The sequence below is a fragment of the Stegodyphus dumicola genome, chromosome 8 (genome assembly GCF_044657685.1).
Source record: "Stegodyphus dumicola isolate Sdum_Otavi_A_Nest chromosome 8, ASM4465768v1".
NCBI lineage: Eukaryota > Metazoa > Arthropoda > Arachnida > Araneae > Eresidae > Stegodyphus > Stegodyphus dumicola.
Window position 1 is genome coordinate 48,019,216 of NC_140775.1, and position 27,129 is coordinate 48,046,344.

The window sequence follows — 27,129 nt, forward strand, 5'->3', positions numbered from 1 at the left end:
TCTCCATCCCAAATGCTCGTTGGTCGAGACCTTCAGCAACAGCCTTGTGACCGCCTGTTTGGTCACCGTACGGATGCGCCTTCATCGCCTGAGGAATACATCCAAGATGTCCAGGCCCGTTTTGAAGTGATGTACCATTCCGCATGAAAGCGAGTAAACTTGGCGACGGAGAAAGTGAAGACCAGATGCAACACAAGAGCTACTGGACATAGATTCAACAAAAGAGACAAGGTGTGGTTGTGGAACCCGATTCAACGAAAAGGAGTCAGGCCTGAATTACAATCACCTTGGGATGGTCTGCACACAGTCCTAAACAGGCTGAATGACGTCGTGGTTCGGATCTGTGAGTCTTCGAACTCTTACGACAGGTTACCTCATTACTATGGCCATAGTACATAATGTAAATAATTGTAAATAGTGTAATACCATGGTCCTTTTTGTTTCTAAATGTGCATTTAGTATTTGATTTGTATTTTGTATTGGATTTGAATTTGATAGCATTTGATTTGTTTTATTTATTGCATTTATTGTTCATGTTGTTTATTAATGTAATGTAATGCTTATTATTGTATTCATGCCTTAGTTGTAAGTTTGGCTTCCTGTCCCGGGATTGTACAGCCCGGGACGTGCAGTCCTTGGGAAGGGGGCAGTGTTATAAATTTGGTATTTAAAAAGCTAATGTTAGTTCAATTATAAATTAAATGGTTTTATTTCCCGCGCAGTGCAGCGCGTGACGAACATTAAGAAAGCTAAGCCGGAAAATTGAAAATACAAGAGCGTGTGCATTAAACATTTAATAAATATCTCTTTTTGATTTCGAGAAAGTACTAGAAAATTCTCGCACGCGTTTTTAATATCTTATCACAAGAGGAAAACCTCTCAGTTTGCATTTAGTTACTTAGTTTGTTGTTATTTAGAAAATTGCTTTTGTTAATTGTAGCGAATTCACGGATTAGCTTTCTTTAGCTGTTTTGAATTAAGTTCTCTTGAACGCATGAGTAGTTAGAAGATAACTACTGTGATATATTGTAATACAGCACGAATATTTGAGGAAATTTAAGTATTTTTTTTTGTTATGATAATAATAAATTTGTTCATTTTTCATCAGACTGGTGCATTCAATTCAAACGAACCTGTACGCACACAACGATATCATGAACAATGCAATTTACTGCTATAAAATGTATGAACAGAAAAGACTAAAAAGAAAAATGTGCAAATGCAGGTATTGCAATTTTTAGGCAATAGAAAATGAATTACAAAGCAAGTGCGTTTTTAAAAAATTACTTTTAATAAAGATATTTAAATTTCTTAATCATGTTTTAATTATTGAAAAACAGGAAGAAAAACGTTTTGGGAACCAATTACCATATTTTGTGTATATTTAGATCCTTGACTAGTCTAGGTCCAAACAGTCTAGGATACTGTTAGAACCGATTACGTAGCCCAGGGTTTCTTCAACTTTTTTCAGTCGCAACCCCTTTTCATCGCTGAGATTTTTTGCGACCCCCAGGACCCCATAATATTTATGAAAATTTTGTGGGACCCCATAAGCATTGCGAAAATTCGACACACGCGTGTGTGAAATTGTCAATTTTTTTACTTGTACTGTAATATACTATTGCAGTTTTAGGTCATTAAACATTAATTTCTAATTTTAAGACATAGGACAATGTGAAAATTTTAAATAAGTAACAGACAAAATGACAGCGTCATGTGCAAAGCAAGTAAAATGAATGTTTCTATTATAAAAAAATTGCATCGAAACATTTTCCTTTTTTCTTTGTCTGTATTGTCTTATCTTTATCTATTTTCAGATACATTGTGTAAAAATATTAGGTAACTGTAAAATTATTATAATAAGTTAAAGAAATATCAAAACTGCTAAATTTTTTGGTGACTCACAATTTAAGAAACGCTGATGTAGACTATGTGAGGCAATGCTGTACGCAAACATTTAAAAATGAACATGAAGAAATGATGAAAATAGCCTCATAAAAATTTTAGTAGACTTACCAATGTGAGGATAATATTCAGACATTTCTTCAGGAATTGGATTCATGTCATGTATATTAATCGGTGTTGTTGGCTTTAGCATTTCAGCTGATAATAAGAATCTAAATTTGAAATTAAGAAAATTAAATAATGAAAATTTTGACACATTCATATAAAATTAGTGTATTTGTTATTATTATACAGAACAGTTTGCACATTCCTCGAAAGTATGCAGAAATAATGTTTCCTCACAACCAAACATTCTGGCACAAAACTCAGATCAAGAAAATAATTTTGCTAGCAGTTAAGCACTTTGCATACCATTGCATTTTCAAGATTCATGAAAAACATGAATTAAAAATTTAAAATGGTAATAACTTAAGGTCTTAACCTATATAATTTGACAAAGCACAGTATAAAGTGAAAAATATCAAATGGTAATAAACACAGAAATTTAAATAATTTGAGGTTAAAACTATATGAAATAAGACCAGACATAAAGAAATTGATCTCTAAAAGACATAAAGAAATTGACAGTCCCAAATTTTGAATTAAAGTAATATAACTTAAATTTTGATAATTAAAATTAGTAAATTTAACTTTCGGGTTGTTTATTTTCAGATCAATAAAATTCCGAGTTCCATACTCAAGGATCCCATTCCGGATATGAATTCCTGAGGTATTAATAGGATTCCTTGCCAGTGTAGTTTAATTTGCATTGGCCAAACTAAGAGAGCCTTAAAATTTTGCGTCAAGGAACATGACGCATATGTTAGAAAAAAGGAAACACTTCTATTGCCCAACATTGTTGGTCCAAAAATCACATTTTCAAATTTTCTACTGCCAAAATTAATTAAAAAACAACTTCCATTGGAGAACTGGATTTTCTAAAAGCATTTCACATTAAAAAAAATCTTTCTGTTCTAGTTAACGATCCTAATTCCAATCCATCTTTGCCTTTGGCCTTTAAAGAAATTATGTTTTAGTTCTGGTTTTATCAACAGATGGCACCACTAGCTTATTTTCTGTCCAGGCTTTCTTATCTTATCTGATCATTATATTCTATCTTGTTCATTTGTGCTTTTACAGCTGAGGATGGTGGTTTGGCAAAACCATCGAAACTAGTCCTGTGAAATTTTGAAAATATAACGCTGATTTTTGTTGTTTGACTTCTGAAATAAATTTTTCTTTATCTGCCAGAGAAAACTGTTATATAATTTACAAAATCTTGCATCAACAGTATCTGCAAACATATTTTTAATCTTGAAGTGGCTCTAAAATGTAATTACGGTACGAAGTCTGTAATCTGAACGTCCATTATCTGGAATGATCTATAATCTGGACCTCAAATCCACAAACATTTTTTTGTCTGCTTTACGCATGCACGTTTAATGTTACACATGCACGTTTAATAATGTTTTTACACATACGCATTTAGCACAAAAAAACAAAGCAACTTAAACAACTTACACTGAAAGAAATGTTTAATAAATTAAACAAATAAATATTAAGTTTTTTTTTTTATTATTTTGATACCCTTTACATTATAATTGCTCTTTATTTAATAAATTACGGTTTCATATTTTTAATTGTATAATTTCTGCATGCCATGTTACCAGATTTAAATTGATGATCTATAATCTGGAAAAACCCTTAATCCGGAATCGCCGAAGTCCCAACGAGTCCGCATTACGGACTTTGTACTGTATAATGAATTCTTAATAAATAGTACTTGTAGAGAAAACTGAATGAACTCCACTTTAATTCTTTGTACAGTGCATAAGAAAAAGAGTTCTGAAACTTCAGCTTAATATCTAGGTCACAAAAGTTCTAATTTATTTAAAAAATAATACTAATTTGACATCGTTTCATGAAGGTCACCAGATGCTTGAATATAATATTCCCCTTTCAATAAAGCTATGTGAAAATAGCATGCTATAAATATAATGTTCTAAACTACAAAATTTCGGAATAATATATAAAATAAATATTAACCTAACTTTATACTAATATTACAAAAAGGTTTGGCATTAACCTCTCACTCAAGTTGTGTACACAGAACTAAATTATTTTTGTGCACCTGAGTAAACTGTGTTCAAAAATGCTTTTCCAGGCATGAATACAACATAATATATCTGCTACAAATTTGAGTTTAAAGAAAGAGGTTGTATTAAAATAAAGAATAAAAAATGGCAGAAAAATACCACTTTCTAAATTTTTATTGGTATATTAAGAGGTTAATATTGTTAATTTTCAGGCTAATTATAAAGAACTTTAGAACAGAAAAATTTCTGTTATACAGAATGTTCAAATCCCCTAATTTAAAAAAAAAAAAAAAAAAAAAAAAAAAAAAAAAAAAAAAAGAAGAAAGAAAAAGAATTAGTTTGAATAACAGTCGAGAAACACCAAGATGATACAACCATTAGTGTAATTTTCATAAGTAATTCTGAAGTAAAAGCATGAACCACAAACCAAAAGCTGTAAGTAAATAACTTGGATTGTCTCCAATAAATCAAACCAATACCCTACTCCACAAAATTTTTGGAAATTTTCAGAAAGAAGTTAAGGGAAAAAAATTATAATTACCTTAGATAATTAAGATCAATGAACCAATCCTGTACTGAAATAATTGTGTGACATACAGCCATTAGGAATGCTGCCTGCTGCAAGGACTAAAACATAATAAAATAAGTATACAAATAAAAGAGAAAAAGGGTAAAGAATTTGATTTATGCATAATTATTTGTCTTTAGAGTACAATAAAACAACTTTTTTGTAAAATAATAAAAATAATATTATAAAAAGTACATTTACAAATGATGTTTTTTAGCCTTTGCTCAACTGTGAAATTTCACCTATTACAATATGCTACATTAAATCCATCCTAGAAGTAAGTGCAGTATCTTACTGATAAACAGAACTCATACCTGCATTAGTAAAGCATTTTCAACAGAATGATAATCTGGTCCACCAGGAGGTTTTTTTTCATATTGAATCATATGATCCATGACAGAAGCACTCATGACAGGCTGAAATTAATAGATTACAACTGTTAAAACTTATAGTTTTCACTGTATTTATATATACATTATCCTACCATAAACATCCAGATTGTATTCAGTCACAAACAAACACAGACCAAAGAGGATTTGCATCTGCATTATACCATAGTTTAAATAAGCAGGTTACACAGTTACAAAGAAAAGCATGAAAGAAGGCACATTTAGTAGAATTAACAGACTTTTAATGCAAAATGAAAGTAAAGTTCTAAATTGGCAAATATTCTAACCTACTCACACAATCTTTAAAGAAAACCTTAGATTAAAATCTGAGGATGTAACATGAAAATAGAAGATGATTTGAGTTAATCAATCAAGACACAGTTAAGAAACCGCTCAAAAATAATATAATACAGTTAAGAAACCGCTCAAAAATAATAAGTCAATTCCCATCATGACACTAAAAAGAATGCTGCTTAGAAGAGCATCAACTGTCTACCTTTTCTATCTCCTTTAAAATGTAATTGTCAGTTACTAAGAAATTTGAGATGGCATTTTCAAAAGAAGAGAACACTCATTTTTATTAAAAGACTTTTCTTCTAAGCTGCAGACTTTCCTTTTAAAAAGTTTGTATAAAAGTGCCATTAAAAAGCATTAAAAATGGCTATTTTCAGTAAAAACATAAAAAAATTTTAAAAAGTGGATCAAAATTCCCATTTACTTAAATTACAACTTCAAATAAATTAAATTTAGAAGTTACTATTTTAAGCAGGACTGTTTCTAAATAACATGTTGTTTGTAGTACAATATCACTAAAATTGAAGAAATTCATAAAATCAAAACATGAAGAGAATATGAAAAATTAATCATATGATTTAAGCAAGCAAACCCAGCAAACATTCTAACAAACAGAAAAAAAAAAAAAATTATTCCACATGAAAAAGGCTAATTAAATTTCAAGGAAATTTGAAACTGAATACTTCATTTAATGAGTGGATAGAGAGGTTGAAAATGTGTGCTGGCAGTCTATCAATCTGCAAACATCAAAAGAAAAATAAAGATACCAATTGAATGTAATACCTAACTAGAAGAACTGTTTTCCGGATATCAAGCAAAAGGTATTAACATGGATGAATATGGATTGATTTTCAACATGCTTTTTGGCAAGGCAAATACTTATAAAAGCAAAAAATGCCACAGTACATGTCCAACAAGGAATGCTTAACAATTCTTTTTGAAATATTATGAAAGATACATAGAAATTGTCCTTGTTGATAAGAGGAAAAGCAAAATATGCTTGGTGTTTTAAAACTGTTCAAATATTACCATGCAATTATAACAGCAGCAAGAATATGTAGATGTGAATGTAATTTTCCTAAGAATATTTAAATGAATAAATTAAAAAAATGAAAGAGGAATGCAGAAATATTTTATTCTTTTTGAATAATTGTACATCATATTAACATCAATCATTTAAAAAAAAAATTATTTTGCAGGAAAATTTTGTTTCTGTGTTATAACTAACGGACCAAAAAATCATCAATATAATCATACAACATTCTTGCATAATGACTAATTCATTGCATTTCAAAAAAGATACCCAAGCTGTGTCAAAAGCTACACATTATATAATGGTAGTATGGGCATTAGTCATGTCAAGCAATATTAAACTGTTTTTTTAATAAAGCACGATCTTCTGATGGTGCCAAGATCAAGAAATATAATTTGCACATTGAAGAAAATGATTGGAAAACATAATGAAATAAAATGAATTTCAATGCAATTTTTAATAATTTTGTAAATATGGATAATGCAATTACATCATGTAAAATTTTACCCATGAAAGATATATGGCTACAGGATGCTAAAAACTTAGTTAAAATTGAAAGTGAATGTAAAAAATTAAGAGCTATGAAATTAAAACTTATGAACAGGCAATACGAGCAGTGGGTCATAAAAATAGGTTTAAAAGGTTTATATTAAGCTCGATTGTTATGGGTATCCTTACATAGTCAAGGAGGTATTCCTGCATTAATTACATTAATCCCATGAGCATGAACACTGCTATTCATTAAGCAGAATTAAATACCAAACAAATTTTGGAAAGGAAAAAAAAAAAAATTTTAAATTAAATCTGAAATGGTTTAATTTTAATGGTTGCTTAAAACAGCTGTTTTAAAGTTTAATATGGCTTGTCAATATAGATTATCAATGAAGATGACCCAGATGGAACAGTGAAACATTTTATAGACTACTAGATGAATACACATTGAGACTAACACAGGAACTTCTATATACAGATATTCTGTATCTTCTGTGCATTTGAAAAAAATATATGATGCAATTCTATAAAAATAATGAGTGTTTTTAATTAGATGTATCATGAATTTAATGCATTTTTATTCAAATCATTCCACTTTTCCTTTGACAATGTTAGTGGGAATGAATTATAACTAGTGTAAGAAAAACACCATCCAGGAAAACCATAACCTGAATGGTAAGCAGCATACTCTCCTGTACGAAGATGTTCAGTACAAAATGGTAGGACAGGATTGCATGTAATGTTGACTTAAAAAATGCATACAGTAAACTGCCTGTTTTGTGCAGGGTGACCATGTATAACAGTTAAAACATTGATTTACATATTATAACTCTGCTGAGAGTTCTTGAGCATGTGCATTTAATTACTGTATTGTCTAGATCAGCGATTCTCAACCGTGATATGCAAGAGAAAAATAGGTGGTACACAAAGAAACAAAATACTTTTAACTATTAAATACCCCAATATGCTGTTTAAGATTTTCTCAAACTCATGTAAATTTATGTGATCTGAGCTTTGTTCAAGGTCAATAGCCACTCATAGACTTTAGCAAAATAATCCATTTTTATTTTTACAAATATTCTTTTAGCCATAGACATAATAAAATAGGTCATAAATGATGTTTATAAATGGAGTAATAGAAATGGAATTTTTATGTAATTGGAAATAAATATAAATTCCCATAAAAAGAAAATAGTACCTCATTAATTCTTTTAGAATTGATATATTTATTAGCATGCCTACACTTTATGTTGCACCATTTCCGGGCTTATATTGCTCTGTTTTCAATTAGAATAATTTTTTATGTCGATTTGCTGTCTCTAACAGAGGTATTTTGTCTTCTTGTCGCTTTGTAGTTCCTACTTTTCTACACGATTTGAGAATATTATCACTTGTTTTTGAAGAACTCATAATATATTCTGCACTTAAATATATGTGAAAAAATAGCAAACGAACTTAGATTTTTCAAAATGGAAAAATGGCTAGGATTGACAGTCGAAAAGTGATGATTCACAGGTTATAGATCCAGGACAATCTACAAGCACTAATAATACTGAAAGGAAAAGGAAAATTGTTTATAAAAAATACAATGAAAGTTATTTATCATTTGGCTTTACCTGGTATGGAAAATAAATAAATGTGTTGTTTGTGCTGAACTATTAGCCAAAGTATGAAACCATTATTTCTTAAAAGAAATCTTGAATCTAAACAATTTAAAGGATAAATTTGGAGAATATTTTAAAAGGAAATTATGAGAGTTCAAAAACAGTATAAGTGAAAAAGCTTTGGAAAATAGTTACCTAAGCCTGAGAATTGCCAAGACTGCACAGGCTCACATTAGTGAAGAAAACCTTATATTACCAGCAGCTAAAGATATCGTTTTAGCATTATTCAATGAAAAAGCAACTAATTAACTTAATAATATTCCATTATCAAATGATACAGTAAGTCGACGTATTCATGAAATGGCAAACTCCATAAAAGAGACACTTACTCAAAAAATAAAACACAGTGATTGTTTAGCATGGCAATTGGATGAAAGTACTGATATAACAAACTTTGTTCAATTGTTAGTTTACATACATTTCAAAGAAAATAAATGAATTGTCAAAAAGTATTTATTTTGTGAATCCCTTCATGATAGAACAACTACAATAAAATGTTCAAAGTACTTGACAATTATACGTCTCGGAATGATATTGAAATAGTGCATTTCTGTATTCAGTGACGAAACTCAGGCTTTAACAGGAAACCATTCTGGTATTATTTCTCATTTCTCAAATAAATAAAGTTGCAACTGAAATTAAATTTACTCAGTGCTCCATTTATTGTGCAGCTTTAGTAGCCAAAACAATCGCTGAAACCTGAAAATCGTTTTGAATCAAGCTGTGGAAATTGTTAATTTCATTCAAAGCCGAGGTTTAGATTCAAGAATATTTATGATTTTATGCCCAGAAATGGGCAAAGTATATCGGACGCTTTTGTTACAGGCCCATCAGGGGCTGAGTGGTATAGTCGCTGAACACTGGTAGTTAGGTCCGAGTTCGACTCCCGCGACAGGGCTGAATGAGCATTTTCATGGTTTTCCGCATGTGTAACATGTATACGAGCCAGTTTCCCTTAGAACATCCTCCATATAGGCATCCCTTCCCCTAGGCAGATAGCCCTTGAGGCTTTGCGCTAATCACATAATCAAAATCGCTCTTGTTACATTCCAAAGTAAGGCAGTTATCCAGAGGCAAAGTTTTAAATCTTTTTTATTTTTTAACTTTGATCAGAAACTCAAATTTACCTCTGTGATTCAAAATTTGAATTGCAAAAATGTTTATTTAAAGAATTATAGTTGTCATACTTAGCATATTTAGCTGATATTTTTGGAAACATAATTGAATTAAATTTCAGATTGTAAGGACAAAGCATTAATTTGTTTACCATTAGAGATAAAACAAATGCAACAATTAAAAAAATCGAGATATTAATCCATAAAAGACTTGGATAATATGTTAAGCATTTTACTGCTTTCAGAGTTTTCTAATCGAAAATAATTTGAAAACAAAAAAATTAGCATCCAACCTTAAACAGCTTAACAGTTTTTCATTAATAAATAATGTCAACATGTATTTTTCTAGAGATTATGAAAGAGAAAATTGGATTGAAATCCATTTTGTTCAAATTTACCTGAAATTTTATCTTATGAAGAAAAAGAGCAATTGATAGAAATTTCCTGTGATCGAACTCTAACAGAGGATTTCGAAAATTCACTTAACTTTTCGCTGAACCCCCCCCCCCAAAAAAAAAATTAAGGCATTTCAAATAAACCTATTACATTTTTACTGCCTTTTCACACAACCAATTTGTATGAACAAGAATTTCTTCCATGTTATATTTGAAAAATAAATACAAAACAAAATTAAAAGTGGATCCTAATTTGAGGTTAAAACTATATGAAATGAGACCAAACACAAAGAAATTGATCTCTAAAAGACATAAAGAAATTGACAGTCCCAAATTTTGAATTAAAGTAATATAACTTAAATTTTGATAATTAAAATGGTAACTAATTTTTAATTTAATATTTTAAGTGTGTATATTTAATACAAATAGCCAACAGGTTTTTCAAATGGTAAAATACATGTTTTTAAATATTTCTATTGAGAAATTGAAAAATAATCATTGTAAAATGTAGTGGTGGTACTAAATTTTTCAATTTTTGGTTAGATGGTACATGTTAGCCAAACTGTTGAGAGCCGCTGTCTAGATTATGTCAAACAATTATGGTAGTCCTGTTTTGTCTATTGGCAAATCTTATTCATAGCATTTTTCAATTTACTAGCCACTTTGGAACCTCTTCCCTAGTCTAGAATCTAGAAATCCCTAGTCTAGAAAGTCTAGAATCTTGCAAAATATTGATATCCTGCAACACCTATCCCTGTCATCTCTAATAATGTAACCAAGTATAAGATCGTCAATATAGTTCAAAATTAGGCAAAAAAGAAAAGCAACTTTAGTTTGACAGAGATTTTGAATAAAACTCTGAATTTTGAGGGCATTTAGATAGATGTTGTCTGAAGCAGAAGGCCAAACTAAAATAATTTTTTTTAAATTTAAAATCTTATGTTGACATGTTTCTTTTCCAGTTGCCTCAGTATGGCTTTTGCATGTAATATTTATTAGCTGTAGATCATGGTACATGAGATATTAATCTATGAAAGGGATGAATAAATTACTAAAAAAAAAACTCTTATTTTCTTCATTTGATATTGAGAATGTACCACAAAACCATATAAACCTAAGAATGTAACTATTTAGAAGATAGTATAGATTGCTACGCTTAATAAGATTACCAAATTATAATTTGCTTGAAAAGCAAGAAAATACCTAAATATTTTTAGATTAATTGATAATATGCAGAAACTATTATCTTTTTATGATGTGAAATGCTTGGTATTTAAAAGTAGCAACACCGTCATTAGCTTTCAACAATCAACAGCCTGAAAGCCATAAATATGATAAATTGAAAATAAATATATATTTATTAAAAATGTATACATCAATAAATGATTCAGAAGGTAACTTAATCATACATTGATAAAAATGGGTTGACAACATATATATAACATTCTTATAACATAATCTGTTCTTTATAACATAATATGAAGTAAAAGAAATTTTCAAAAAACCTGATCTATATATGCATTATCATTTAAAACATTTTTATGTGAAATGTTAAAATATTATGAATATCATACCCCTTAATCTCTCAAATGCATACCTGAGTATCAAGTAATATGAGTCTCTGATTAGTTACATACATATCAATTCCTGTTGTACAATGTTCTCCTATTTCTTTATAATTAGTCTGTGGCTTGAATAATTGCCTGTAATTTACAATATTAATTACTTAAATAAAAACAGCAAATATGGCAAAAAAAAAATTTTCATATGACAGTAATATGAAGATTCTGAGACTATCAGAATTTAAACATATAATATTATTGCTAACTCGCTGTTTAATAACCCATATGCCAGGGATCGTCACCTGTTCTGGAATTAAGAGCTATTTTTTAATCGATGCGGTAAAATATTTTTTTACAGAGCCAAATAAAAGTACATACATTGGTAATATTAGAAAAAGTAATATAACGGTTATCTGCTGTGAAACATGTATTTATTGACAAATCAAAACATTTTACTTTACGTAGTAAGAGAACATATAATTCAACATATTAAAGAAAATGGATAAACTTTTTTATAACTAATTAAAATAAACCTAACAGTAAAAACTTAATTTCAGAACATTATATAGCTTTGCTTAAAATGCAATTTAAACATAAAAAAGAACAGAAATGCAAATATGTAATATTAGTGAGATTTTGGAGGTTGAGTAAAGGCACAAAGCTGTTTTGACTTCAATGGATATTCAGAAGTTTTTAACTTGTAGAGTCATTAGGTTATTTTGATGCTGGAGACATGAAAAATGAGCAATGCCCTCAACCTGGACCTCTCGAATATGCACCCAGTGTACTATCATTACACCATGAAGACAAAGGAGGGAGAAAATATCTTATATACTCCCCCTTTTAAAGGGCTATTGGGGATTAGGGGACCCAGTCACCAAACCCTGGTGGTGAAGAATCATCATTCACCACTTTTTAGTTCAGGTGCCACTGTAGAAACATTTATCTGGAAGCAGGAGACATGAAAAATGTGCAATGCCCTTGCTGGAACTCTAACCTGGACCTCTTAAATATGTGTCAAGTGTGCTACCATTACACAGCAAAGGCATGCAGAAAGGAGGAAGAAAATACCTTATAATCTTCATGGAACGTTCAAGGCTTTGATCATTAAGTATACTTCTCAATTTGTTTATAATAATGGTCATATTTGAAAATAATTGTTCACTAAGTAGATTAAGTAGATTCGAAAATTGTCAAGATGCTAAATGCACATGTTTTCACTTGATACTAAAAATCAGGAAAACAGTTCCATGTTTCAAATATAATTTCTTCCTCCTTCCTACATTTTGAAAAATATCTCCAATGGTATCTGACAGCCAATTTCCCTTTCTCTCTAGCTAAGTTTTCTAGTTCTGACTGGAAATTTACAAACTTTTCTGTCCATAGATCTTTGTTTTTCAAATCTAACAACTGTAACTCAAATTGAGCTCTATAATGGTTGGGAATGGTGGAAAATTCAACTTGCACATCTTCACTAATAGTGGCTTTGTTAAAAATGAAAGAATAGGCTTTTCAGATCAAAAATCTTTAGAACAAGTGTTAAAAGACTCTTGCATTTTTACAGCAGCTGCGACACACACACACAAAATTAATATGACAACTTGAATTGCTTCCATAATCTCTTAAAAGTTTCAAATGCAAAAGTGTCCATTCTCCATATCTTGAACAAATAATTTTAATTGTTCAAATGAAAGTATCGCTTCTAAAAGAGTATGTACAATGTTACTTAGAATTTTATTCCGTTTGTTTAAATGTGATATTACATGAATGGAAAAATAAAAATTTTACAGCCACTCATTAAGCCTCCACTAAACTCAGAATATTCAGTTCCTTTTTGAAGTAGAAATCTCTTGATACGTTCAAGGCACAAGCAAAACGTTTACGTACTGAGCCTCTGGACAGCCAAGGCACTTTGCTATGCAAAAGAAGATCAGAATACTGGCTGCTTGTTTCCTCTAATAACCCAGAAAACTGTCTGTGAGTCTTTTTGCCATTATTTAGTTTAGTGACTAAATCTATTACATATGTGATAGATTTAGTCACTTTCTTAGTGACTAAATCTATATATAATCTCTTTTGGAAATGTCTGTGCACAAAGTGCTTCCTGTTGAATCACAAAGTAAAATGAAAGCACGTCATGATCCACCTTTCCTTTGAAAAGTGACATAATGCCTTTTATTTTTCTCATCATACTTACCTACTTACCACTCCATCTGTAGAAATAGGAACCAATTTATTTAGGTTAATTTCATTTCTTGTCAATCATTCAAAAATAGCAGTACATACACCTTCACCTTGAGTTTGACCCTTAACAGGCAGTTGTATTAATAATTCTTCACGAAGATATGTTTCGAATACATACTGCACTGCTAATGTAACTTGTGCTACATCTTTTACATCACATGACTTATCACACACAATACAAAATGCAGAAAATACTTTCCATCTGGACAGTTACCACACGAATGGTCTTTGCTGATAATGAAGTGTCATTCATTTTCTTCATTATGTCATTTTTATTTTTAAAATCTTGAAAAAGGTGATCAGCCATATTCAAAAAGCTCTTCTTCTTCTTCTTCTTCTTTTTCTTTTTTTTTTTTTTTTTTACACATTCTCCATTGGTGAAGGGTTTCTTATGCTTGGCTATATCCTGAACAAGAGCTCAACTGGCTGTGGTAATATTAGTAGAAGAGTGCAACCAGCTGCTAAATAAAGATATTTATTTTTGCATTCTACAATGTAATACCATCACTGCTGTTTTTCTTTCATCCCTGAGCACATACTTTCTTGAAAATGATTCATGGTTTATTAGAAAAATTCATGCTTGATATTTGATTGTTTATTATTTGATAATTTTTCATTGCAGAATAGGCATATTGGAAGACACAGACTCCTTTTGTTTAAATGAATAGTTTGCCGTCCATTCACTTTTAAATTCACAATGTTCATCTTGAATTTTATGCTGCTTTTTATGTGTTGCCATAGGAAAAAAATGTACGTGTCTCGAGTGTGATTGAAAAAAAGACATTATTAGCCATGATAGTACTATACGAAAGACTTTGTTTTCTAAAATTATCCTTTATTATTTTACTATATATTAAAATGCCTTATTTGCCAATCACGTTATGTTTCTTTAATATTAAACTTAAAATAAAAAATAAGAAAAAGAAACACTTAATCCTCTTAAAATAGTCAATAACAAACCACCAAATTTGTTACTTCCATTCCTAGCATCTATAGCCATCGTCGCGTACAAAAAATTAGTTCACAGTTACTGCCAGTAACGACTGGTCGAAACTAGCAGTCAATCACCAATACCTCAATTTTGCTGAAGCGAAGCCATCAGTTCCAATTGTGACCTTGGTGGAAGTGAGGAGCAAGGTTAGCTAAAGCTAGGTTTACATGCATGTGACCTGCCGTGCATTTTGATGAGTGCACAGGATAATTAAAATTTTTTTGGCAATATTGCAGTTAATTCTTCAATGTTATTAAACTAACAGGCAGAGCTACAATCTTTCAAGAGCTACAAATATGATTCTACTAAGCCGCATGCAGCTCACTTACCAACCCCAGGACTATGCTAAACATGTCTATGGGAGACATGTTTCACATAGCACAAACTGGAAAGTGACTTATTCAAAAGTGATAAGACTGTTTCTCTTACATTAATTTTGATCATCTATTTTAAATCTATTCACACATATTTTTATACTTTTCTCAAATTTAATTTAATATTTAATTACACATCTGACAGCTCTTTTGATGCTTAAAAACAAATCCTGTAAGGCCACCTTTGGTACCACCTTGCACTAGGACTTTGGTATGTAAAGCTGTAAACCAAATCAGGATTCAATAAATCACATTCTTCAAAGTGCAGTTTATCCCCCTCTCCAGGCCTGCGACGAGAATAGCCGCACGACGGCGCTAAGTCAAAAAGGCGCCGGGCAATCATTAAAACAAGCAGTTCGTCTTGCTGCCTGTCTGAACAGACAGGTTCTTTTCTTATTTGAATGCCTCTCCGGAGGTCGAATGAGGTAAAACCTGGAAAACTACTAATTAGGATTTGTACCTAGGCAGTCTTGGCCACGGGTGTTTAAAATCTGTTTACACAGGACTGGAGTCATTGCTAGCGATGGCTGTTTCAGGCTCGGTAGGGACCATATGGTTTCAGGCTCGGCAAGTACCATTCCGCTGGTTGCGGTTAAGCTATATATCTATGGTTGTCTGGGGCGAAACATCCCCATTGCTGGAGTTGGTGAATTCAGCGAATCTCGAGGTTTCCAGTGGGCACCTGGAGCCTCAAAACTACATATTCATATCCTTCCTTGATTTCCCCTGGGGTGCCTAAAGCCAACATCTGTATATCATGACGTAGTGTTAGCAGCCAGATTGGTGGCACGATCGGTTTGACAGTGTTTAAGTGAATTCGTTCTGCTGTCTGGGGTTGGGGCCCCTGTTGATGGCAGATGTTTTTACCATCCTCCAGAATGGGGACATGGAATGTGAGCTGCTGAGTATTCCTATCGACTCAGCTTAGTCTTAGCTCGTCAGCTCGACCGATAGATTAGCGGCCTCTCGGATCACCTCTAGGGGTTGTTGGGGCATTTAACTGTGTTAAGGCAGCCTCGAGATTGCCAGGTCTGAATAGAGGAATGTAGGAAATGTAGCATCGCCAGTTGAAACTCTAAGCTACATTGTTGTCAACAACATAGGGATATAGCCCTAGCGCATTTTTTGTGACCTGTTGTAATCACAGTTTGAACCTTGTCGTAAACTACGCTGCGAGCAACAATTTATTCAGTGCAGACTTATTAGATATCTGAATTAATTTGTTTTTAATTTTAAGATAGTAAATAATGTTCAGCAATATATTTGGTATCCAATGCGTTTAGCATATTATTTCGCTTTGCTTGCAGTGTTATGTTTTTATAACATGTTGTTGTTGTTGACTAATGCTCACTTGTCTGATCTATAATCAGCTCAAGCCCACGAAATTCCTCGTGGGAAGGAGCATAAGATCTTGAGCACCTTACAGGGACAGGGCGATTTAGCTCAGTTTTGCCCCCAGTTTTGATGGAGAACATCCTGGCAGGATGGGTTCGAGCGTATCCCAACCCTCTTCCCTTAACACCAACCTTCAAGAGGACCATGCTGCACAGACACAATGCATTTACCGACATCCATGCCTTCTCCGAGTTTCGAACCCGGACCCTTCGGCACAGCAGTCAGCAATGTTAACCACTATACCAGTTGGGTGGCTTTTTATAACATAAATGTATGTATAATTCTTCAATAAATATGTCTGAGTGTGGGTTTTAACAAAGCACAAAGTGTTTGCATGTTTATACAAATTAAAAGATAAAATGTAATTTTTTTGGTTTTTCATATTATTATGTTAATAATGCTTCATTTTAAATGTTACCCATAAGCAATGTCCTTTAATATCGTCACTGCATAAAGGCGCTCGCTAGGCATTTGCATGACGGTGCCGATTAGACTTAGCGCGGGCCTGCCCCTTCCCCCCCCCAAAAAAAAAAATCCTTGCTACAATTACAAAATGAATTTTGAATTCAATTAAGATTTTTCTTTCACCTTTAAGCATTATAATGAGTATGATTTTAATATACCATTTGATGATAATATGTTTTCAAAAATTAATCAACACATGTAATACTAAATCCTAAACATTAACATTTTCATCCTAAACATAAACATTAACTATTAATATGCAGAGCATTTAATGCTCTCCTTCAGATATTTTTCAAATGACCGGCTCATTTTGCCACAATGTTTACTAATTATGTGTCAAGACCATATGAACTGAAATTCGAGCTGAAGAATTTGGCACGTTGCTCTGAAAGCTTCAAAAGAAATTTAAGTGTACTGCATGCCAAATATTTATGTTTATAATTCTAATATATTTCATAACATCTCAAGAATGTCTACCAGCTAGTGAGTATACAGTTTGAAAGAAATATTTTGTATCATTTAACATCACAAATTTACATGATTACATGTCTCTGCATTTAAATAATCGATAACATATGTAAAGAAAGTAAGAGTGCAGTATAGCTACTTTCTGTAAATGAGACCTGGATTTTCTTTCATTAATGACAAATCTTGTTCATTCCATTAATAAAAATAATTATTTAGGTGTACAATATTATAAATTCTATTTCAATGATATTCGACATTTCAGAAACATTTAAGGCAGTTTGAAAAACTGAACCAAACTTAAAGTGGTACTTTTCTTCTCTAGTGGCCTTGGTCAGAGAAAATGGCATTGCCACAATTCAGGCTTAAGAATGTGTGATTTGTTGCCAAATGTTATAAACATCCATGAAAATTAAATTGACTACGGCTAAAGATAAATAAAAAATTCATCCAATATCTATAAAATACAAGTTATTTAATGTATACATATAGGGCGGATTTAATATAAATTTTGATCTATTATTTTTTTAATACTATTTTGACAATAATTCATTTAAAATAACAAAAGTTTATTTTTATATAATAAGTTTTTTTTTAAACTTATTTAGTGTATACGTTAATTACTGTATTCAATAAAATTATTTAAGGAATTTACTTAAAATAGCAACATATATAAACAGGCAGGGAGATTTTATTTATTATTAAACACCCTGAAAAATTCTATCTATTATTTTATTAAATACAATTTCATTAGCAATTTATTACAAAAAATATGTAAACATGCTGAAAAATTAACTTTTTAGACTTTTTTTGGAGACCTCAGTTTGACAACTGCTACTAAAAATGCTCCAAACATCAACTACAACTTCATTTTCTATTGTTGGAATTGATGGAAGATTGAAAATAGTGAATATAATGAATATTTTGCAAGAAAAAACAACTATATTGACACAGTGTGAATATGAAAAAGCAGTTAGATCATTAGCCATTTGTTTTTTGCACATGCTCAGACTAGTAAGCGTTTGTTCCTTGCCAATGCAAGAGCATACCAAATTCATTTTCTTGGAAGGCCACTATAGAAGACAAGCACTCTTAAAGCTACATGTTGATAGATTAAAGAATTAAATAAGAATGACACGTTTATTATTTTATGTTTCCTGCCATCTACCTTCGCATAGTTGCTAAGCTGGATTTACTTGCCAGCAATGAGATAATTTGTTACTGATTGCCTCATCTAAACAACTGAGTATGAATATTGCCATAGTAATTATATGCATTGTTTAGATGTTTGGCAGAGAAAGGGACTTGACAGTACATTTGATGTACTGAAATAGCTCATTTTCTCAAAACATAATTATAAGACTTTTTTTTTTTTTTTTTTTATTTGCTTAGGGAATGTTATAAGTGGACTCCCTAGATTCTTGTTTGGTGACTTATATATGATTAATGCAAAAAAACGTATCTCATGTTAGGAGTTTGGTGTGAATGCAAAAAAGAATAAGCATTGTTTATCTAGTTTCAAGTTATCGCATACTTGCCACAGAGAATAAAAATATTGCTTCACATGTCAACTATATTCATGTGAATTTAGTTAATTCACACAAGCAATTAAGTAATCTGTTATATCTATGTTTAAATAATAGACCAACAGAAAATAATTTAAAAGCCTTAACCCTCTGAGCGTTATGACTGGCTTTATCCGGTCATTAGAAGTTCTGCTACTTGATATGTATTGGCTTATAATTTATGATATTTCACTTTCTTACTTTCTTTAATATTGTAAATAAGATCTTAATGAATGTAAGTTTAATGAAAATATGGACTAAAATAAGTAATTATACAAATTCAATTAATAAATACTGTTTAAATACTGGTCTTCATGATAGATCTAAAATCCTGTGCCACTCAGAGGGTTAAAATGCAGGTGTGATCCTGACATGTGTGAATGGACATACTCAATCAGCTTTGACAGTGAACATATCAAATTTGTCTGCATTTGAAACATTTTTTAATCTCATTCAAGAGGCCTTCAAAAAGTTTTAAACCTAAATTGATGTAATACTTGTGGGAAGACCCCCCCCCAAAAAAAAGTTAAAATTATTGCATCATCCTTAAAAAAATAATATAAATAGTATAAAATGGAAAGCAACACACCCCAATTTGATTTTTGAGATTTTTTAGTCATTGATGTCTGTTAGCAATGAAATTATATTCATATATTAATATTCATATAACAAGTTCTTGACAAAAGAAGGCATAACAGCCTTCTTTTGAATGCATGGCTGCACTCTATTGTGATACACTCCTTTCCAATGTCACTATCAAAAGGTGGATTTCATTTTTAGATGAAAAATAATGTCAACTGAAGATGATTCCAGACCATATCCATATCCAGCTGTATACCTGATCATTGAAGAAATGTATGCCAAAGCTAAGGAATATATGACACAAATATGTGAGTGATAGTGTTTAAAATTACTATGAAAATATGCACCAGTGTTGGATCAAAGAAAAAATAGTGCATGAAAAACTGAGAACATCAAAAATTTGTACCATATGGATCCCGAAATGTTGATGAAAATATAGATGTTCTCAAGATCTGTTATCTATGATAAAGATTTTTATTCACAGATAGTGAGAGAAAACAAAATATAATTTTATCTCCTGTCACTATCCATCACTTTTACCAGAAAACTAGACAAAATAAGAGACATATTGTGGAAACAATAGATCTGCCCAACTTTTTAAGTCTAGCACCCCAAAATCTTCTAGGAAGAATTTGGGCACTATTTTCGGGGATAAAGAAAAGCTATTCCTCATTGATTATTTGCCATATACCATGATAATATGAGTTTATCACATTAACCTGTTGATTCAACTCAGACAAGCCATAAAGGCATAATGTGATAACAGACTCAGCAGAAAAATATTGCTTTTGCCTAACTCCAGCATAAAGAGTTCATATTTTTCGAATTGCTAATCAGCATTGCTGATTTTAGTTTCTTCCCTTTCTGCTACCTTTTTCAGATTTGGCCCCAAGTACCTTCTTTTGGTTTCAAAAACTGAAGCAGCATTCTTGTGGTTCATGTTAGAGTAACAGTGATAATTTTAAGGGCGTCACTCAAAAACATTTCGAAGGCTGTGAAAAACATTATTTTCTATTAGAATCTGATTAATGGATTATCGTACAAAGTGCAATAAGGACAAAGGGAGCTAGACAAAAAAACTAAGAAAGCAATTTTAAACATTTATCTTGCAGAAGTGTATTTGGCTTAAAATTTATTGACCCTGGCCTGTTCATACTACCAAAACTTAAAAATCACATTATAAGTGCACTGTCTAGTTCAATATTCAGGTATTTTTCAATAACTTGATGAAAATCAGAGCGTTTTTTAACAAAATGCTTTAAAATCATGTCTTTGTGTTTCTGTAAGAGATAGCTCAGCTCATACACATAAAATCTTTACAGATGTTCACTTATCGCAGGAATTTATTAGTACTAACATTCTCTTTTGCACCTTTTAATCTCTTAAGATGGTACTGATATTATAACGTCTCAAGTTATTTCTAACGACCATCTTGAAAGTTCTGAGAAAAAGAATATTTCTAACCGACCACCTTGAAAGTTCTAAGAAAAATAATACTTTTAACAACCACCTCAAAAGTTCTTAGAAAAAGAATATTTCTTACCGACCACTTAAGAGTTCTCGGAAAGATGAACATAAGTGGCAGTCACATACCAATTTCAAGTTTTTGTTCCTTTATAGTTGTCCAAAAAAGAGGCATTGTTTCATTCTCTTACATCAGTTTATAGGTGCATTGTCACAGACCACCCAGTTTGGGTCCAAAGTCAGAACTGAAAATTCTAACAGAGTTTTCTCAAGCCTGTCACCCTTATGTCCAGCTTTCAATCAAGAGGCTCTCGCCAATCAAGAGATACTGTTAAAAATTATGGGCAAATGAGGATTCTGGAAATCATCCCGACATGCCATTTTAAACTTGAACAAAAATAAGCAACACAGTTCCAGTTAGTTAGAGAGAGAATGAAAGTTAGTCGCAGTGTCGAGAGAGAAGCCTTCTCTCATGTTTTTCATCACTGTCAAAAGCAAATTTTGTTTTCGCTCTGCCAAGAGCAATTATATCTCTCTGCGAAGAGACTCAGTGGATGGTAGCCAAGTTCATCGCTACCTTACTAGAGAGCAACCTGCTCGGACTGGCCACCATCGGCCAAAAAAGGCAACCACAAGGTGGTATGCAGCACCAGAATTTTGTGCCCTGGAATCATAACAGCAACCCCCAGGAGAAGAGATGTAAATCTAAATAAAACTCTACAACATTTGCACTATATCTGTTTTGTGTTTTATATTTTCTCCCCTGCTGTTCAGTAAGAACAATATTTTATAAGTTTTATTTTTTTGCATATAGCCTAGAACAGAAACCAAATAAATGTATTTACGCTACCTCTCGTCTGTTGACTTCGCCACTGTGAAAAACATTATTTTCTATTAGAATCTGATTAACGGATTATTGTACAAAGTACTATAATGCGAAAGGGAACTAGACAGAAATTTTAAATGAGATATTTTAAGCATTTATCTTGCAGAAGTGTATTCGGCTTAAAATTTATTGACCCTGCCCTGTTCATACTATCAAAACTTAAAAATTGCAATATAGCTGTTCAATATTCAGGCATTTTTCAATAACTTAATGGAATTCAGAGTGCTTTTCAGCAAAATGCTTTAAAATCATCTTTTGGTGTTTGTGTAAGAGATACCTCAGCTCATAAAATCTTTACATATGTTGACGTATCACAGCTGGAATTTGTTAGTACTAACATTGTCTTTTGCACCTTTTAATCTCTTAAGATAGTATTGATATGAAGGGATCTAATATAAATGAATATAAGAAATTAACAGTCTGTAAAACAAAATACTGGGCAATACCTTCAAATCATGAGTGCTATTAATAGTGCTGCCCTGGAGGTAGATCCACAAAATAATGGCAGCAGATTCTAAATGTGGTAAACCATGGGTGTTTCGAGATAACTGATCAAAAGTGTACAACTTGCACAACTTAATTACATGTGTTGAAGGGTAAAAAAAATTATGATTATACACAATTGTTAATCATTCAATAGTAAGATTTTTAATTTTTAAGCATGCATATATATATATATATATATACTGCATTTTAAAATTCTTAATATTTTAAAATATAATAAACATAAGATCTTCATTTAGCAGCATACATACCACTTAGATGATTCACCATAATTGCCACCAATAATTGACATGACAGTAGATTTACCAACACCTTGAAGACCAAGAACACCAATTACATAAAAGTCTGTTGAATCATGAAGATACTAAAAGAAAAAATATGTAATAGTTTACACTCTTTTGTACTCCAGTTTTCGCAAAAAATAAATTTCTCTTATTATTTTATAAGTATATTAAAAAATGACCCTAAAAGATGCATATAATCACCTCCAATGCTGTATCACACCACTGTAATGATTCATCAACTAATTTGACAGGAAACGACATCTCAGGAGGTGATGACAATTTTTGCTCCCCTATCATAATTGTACAAAACAAAATCAATTGATATATTAATATTTTTTTAACTTGAAACAGTAATAAATATAGAAAAACAAAACAAAAAAACTAAATTAAATATACTTATAATAAATTATTTCAGGCAAAGAAGTAACTTTAGATCAATTAACTTTTGTGAAAAACAAATCAGTCAAGTTTAAAAAGTAGGCTTAGGTCATTAATATTACACAAATTGGGGTAGTAAAAATTAAGACTCTTGCAGATATCAAAATCATGAAATCGTAATTCGATAAATAATGACCACATTATAGGTAGTTGCATTTACAGTTCAGAAAATTGTAGTACTTTTAGTACTGTTACATAAAAAAAAGGAAAAAAAAAGGAGAACAGGTATTTGATTTGAATTTTCTGAAACAATTGCATACCATTTTCTCATAGCATACTAATAATTATAATTTCAGTTAATTCAAACTTACACTTTACATTGAAGATTAAGTTTCTATTACATACTATACTTATGGTACACTGCTCATCAAAAGTAAAGAACACTGATTGAAACAAAATTTAACTGTTACTTACTGAAAAATTATTAAAGACAATTGTATAAAAACATAACATAAATTAACTTATTTTCTATTTGATTAATATAAATTTATAAGTCAAATTTATGAAAATTTTAAAATGATGAGAAAATTATTTTCCCCATTTTGCAACACATCGTTAATGTGGTATTTAGTCAAATTTGAGAGCAATGCAAAATTTACACCTTGATTTCAGAGAATTTATGAAATTGTTGATCAAGTCTAGTGGAACTGCATGTCACTCTTCTGAAAGAGCACTTTTCAGATCCTCAAAAGTCCGGGTAGGAATTTGGCAATTGCAGTTCAGCAGTCTAAGCTATCAAACATATACTCAGTTGGGTTCAAAGTAAACTCGACAATTATTTGAGATGAATTTTTACAAAATGTGAAATCAAACATTCTTAAACAGTCTTTTGCAGAATTTTAGGATCTCATTCTTATATCTATGACTGGTTATAAAACCTCCATTAAAGATATTCAGCTCAGTGTCCCTACTATGCTGCCTCTTTGCAGGGAGGAGGTGTCAATGGACAGAATGAGTGAAGTAAATTGGAAACTTGGCTCCTGGTAGGCCACCCTAGACATGAAAGTTATTCTATTATGCTTAGCTAAGGTTAGCAGGCAAAGCTTAGAAGAAAATTCAGATTTCTACCTCAGGTGCTCCAGGCCTTATGGCCCACAGAAGCTGTAATGCTTCCCTCTTTATGAGTTCAGTTTCTTCCAGTTTTTATATTGAATCACGTGTCATGCAGATTAATCAGGGGCACGTTCCTGGTTTAAGCAGAAAGCTAGGTTCGTCAAGTATACTACAGTCTCTACCATCTAAAGAAAGATCTCTTAAAATACTTCAATGAATTGACTACTACTGCCATGAGGGCGAAGCTGGACCAGATTCTGGATTTAGCCATATCCCATGATGTACTCATTATAGCATTACAGAAGATAAAGCTTAGAGAGCTCTCCTAATTGAATATTAATGGCTTCCACATCTTTCATTGTGATAAGCCGGACAAAGGAGGTGGCCTGGCATTCTTAATTAGAGATGTGGGCTATCAGAACATTGGTATCCTCTCTACTACTAAGTATTCTGATCTTGAAATGCAGGGTATCTTGATCAATTGGAATAAAAAGAAACTGCAATTTTTTAATATGTATCACTTTCCTAAGCAAGGCTGTTTGCTCAATTCATTTTTGTCTAAATCATGACAATATTCCAAGCATCTTTCTATATGATCTCAGTGCCAAACACCATTTACTGGGCGGGATCAGTTACTAATAATAGAGATGATGAACTCTTAAAACCAGGAGACAATAAATCACTTTTATTTCTAAATAATGGCTCTCATACTAATGTCTTTTTCAGTTATAACAGTACTGAAGCCCTGAACATCTCATTTGTAAATGCTGACTTATGTCAAGAATGACAATGGAGTGTCCCAAATAATATAGGCAGTGACCACCTACCAATATTGACTGAGATTAAGAGTAAACAATTGAATCCTGCCATTAGAGAAAGTTTTTGGAATTTTCGCAAAGCAGACCAGCAAGGTTTTTCAGAATTGACTGAATGGAACTTAAGTGATGTCAGCTTTAATGATGACTGTGAGGATAGTTATGTATTGTGCTAAACAATTCATTTCAAGAGCCAATTTTAAATGGCCTAGGAACTTGTACTCATTTTTCTTCCCTGAAATTACAGCTTTGATTGAAGACTCAAATTTGTTGCTTCAGGGGTTTAAAAATTCTAATTGTAGCAACCTTAGAATCGAATTTAACAATACAGAGCTCAAATGAGCCTATGACATCAACAAAAAGTTTGAAGAAAAAAGTGCAGTAATATTAATGCTACAATACCTAGCTCAAAGCAGTAGAAGCTCACAAGAGCTCTAAGAAAGGAACATCCTCAAATGGAAGTGTGTAATCCTATAATTGATCCAAATGGACAAATACTGCACAATGATAAAGTTGCTGCCAATATTCTAGGTGGGTATTACAAGCAAATGAGCAAATTGATGTTCAACAAAAATGACAAACCGATTGAATGATTTATGTTTCAAACAAACCAATTGATGGACTTATTGACATATAGCGAGACTTATGGTAATGCTCGGCCCTAACGATAAACTTAGACTGTTAGATATTTTTAATCATTCATGGAGGAGTGGTCAAATACCACTTGACTAGGGAAGGGTGATTGTTATTCTAATTAGGAAGACAGATAAAGTTGCTAGCTCACCTGAGAGTTAAACACACCATCTCTTAAACTTGTATACCATGCAAAATTATGGAGAAAATATGGCTGAATAGACTTGCATACTATCTTGAATCAAGTTTAGAATGAGCTGCTTCTAAAGCATCAACAGGTTTTAGGAAGGAACACTATATCATTGATCAAATTTTATATTTTTGTCAGAGTGTTAAAGATGCCCACAATTTACAGCCTATAAGTCATACAGTGGCTGTCTTCTTGAACTTGGTTAAGGCCTTTAACAGGGTATGGTGTAATAAACTTAGAGTAAAACTTTTTGATAAATATGGTGTGAGGAGCAATGCCCTATCCTGTATTTCTAATTTTCTAAAAGACAGAATTATCAGAGTTAAATTCAACAAGACTCTGTCTTGTTAAATTTAACCTGCTAATTCTGGCTGAGGACTTCACCCTTAGTCAGGGTATTCCCCAAGGCTTAGTCTTGGACCCTTTGCTCTTTTCACTGTTCTTTGCTGGATATGAAAAGGTTATATTTAAGAGACACGAAGTTGGAACTTTTGCTGAAGATGTTATCTTGTGGTATTCTGGCTGTCATGAAGACCAATGATGCTGACATAACTTCACTCATAAAGACATGAGTGATTTTGCTAATGTGCACATACTTCCAAATCTGTAACATAGTTTTTATATTAGTAGTAAACACATTTATAATTATCAACCTACTATTGTCATGAATGGCAAAACCTTGCCTTATGATAAGAATGCTAAGTATAAGGGATTTACTACAAACTAAGAGTTTCTTAGTAACAGGCACATCTAGACTCTGGAGATGAGATGCAGGAAGAGGCTAAATCTACTAAAATATACTTATGGGCAAGATTGGGGAGTAGATGCCCCATCTCAGAAATTAACTTATACTTCCCTTATTAGACCAATTTTGGAATATGGTTCCCCTATTTACTTCTGTACTGCAGATTCTAATCTCAGCAGGCTGGAAAGAGTTCAAGTTAGTGTGGCAAAAATTATTTCTGGATTGAGGCATAGTTGCCCTAACGATATTGCTCTATTTGAATATGACCTCCAGCCGTTGAGTATAAGAAGGAACTCTTGTCTTGTGCAGTATTATAAGCTTCTATTACGGTGACAAGAATAGAACCTCTTCCTATCTGATGAGCTGGATCAATAACCAAGGCCTGAAGATAAAACAGTCACTTTTCTCAGGCAACTCTGCAAAACATTTTAACTGTGCTTCCCCCTTTCTCGACTGAATGTCACTTTCTGAAGCCATGCTTTTG

General features: G+C 31.8%; 1 protein-coding gene across 2 annotated transcripts in view; it reads right to left on the minus strand.

The window, feature by feature from the left end:
* LOC118181884 (nonsense-mediated mRNA decay factor SMG9) overlaps positions 1-27,129 on the minus strand; it is a 75,723-nt gene that overhangs the window by 41,262 nt on the left and 7,332 nt on the right. For both annotated transcript variants that reach the window (XM_085821819.1, XM_085821820.1), the window contains exons 4-9: positions 22,973-23,061; positions 22,739-22,851; positions 11,588-11,693; positions 4,923-5,024; positions 4,582-4,667; positions 2,017-2,117 (exon numbers count right to left, since the gene is read on the minus strand). In XM_085821819.1, the coding sequence (XP_085677945.1) occupies positions 2,017-2,117; positions 4,582-4,667; positions 4,923-5,024; positions 11,588-11,693; positions 22,739-22,851; positions 22,973-23,061 (597 nt within the window). The remainder of the gene's footprint in view (positions 1-2,016; positions 2,118-4,581; positions 4,668-4,922; positions 5,025-11,587; positions 11,694-22,738; positions 22,852-22,972; positions 23,062-27,129) is intronic.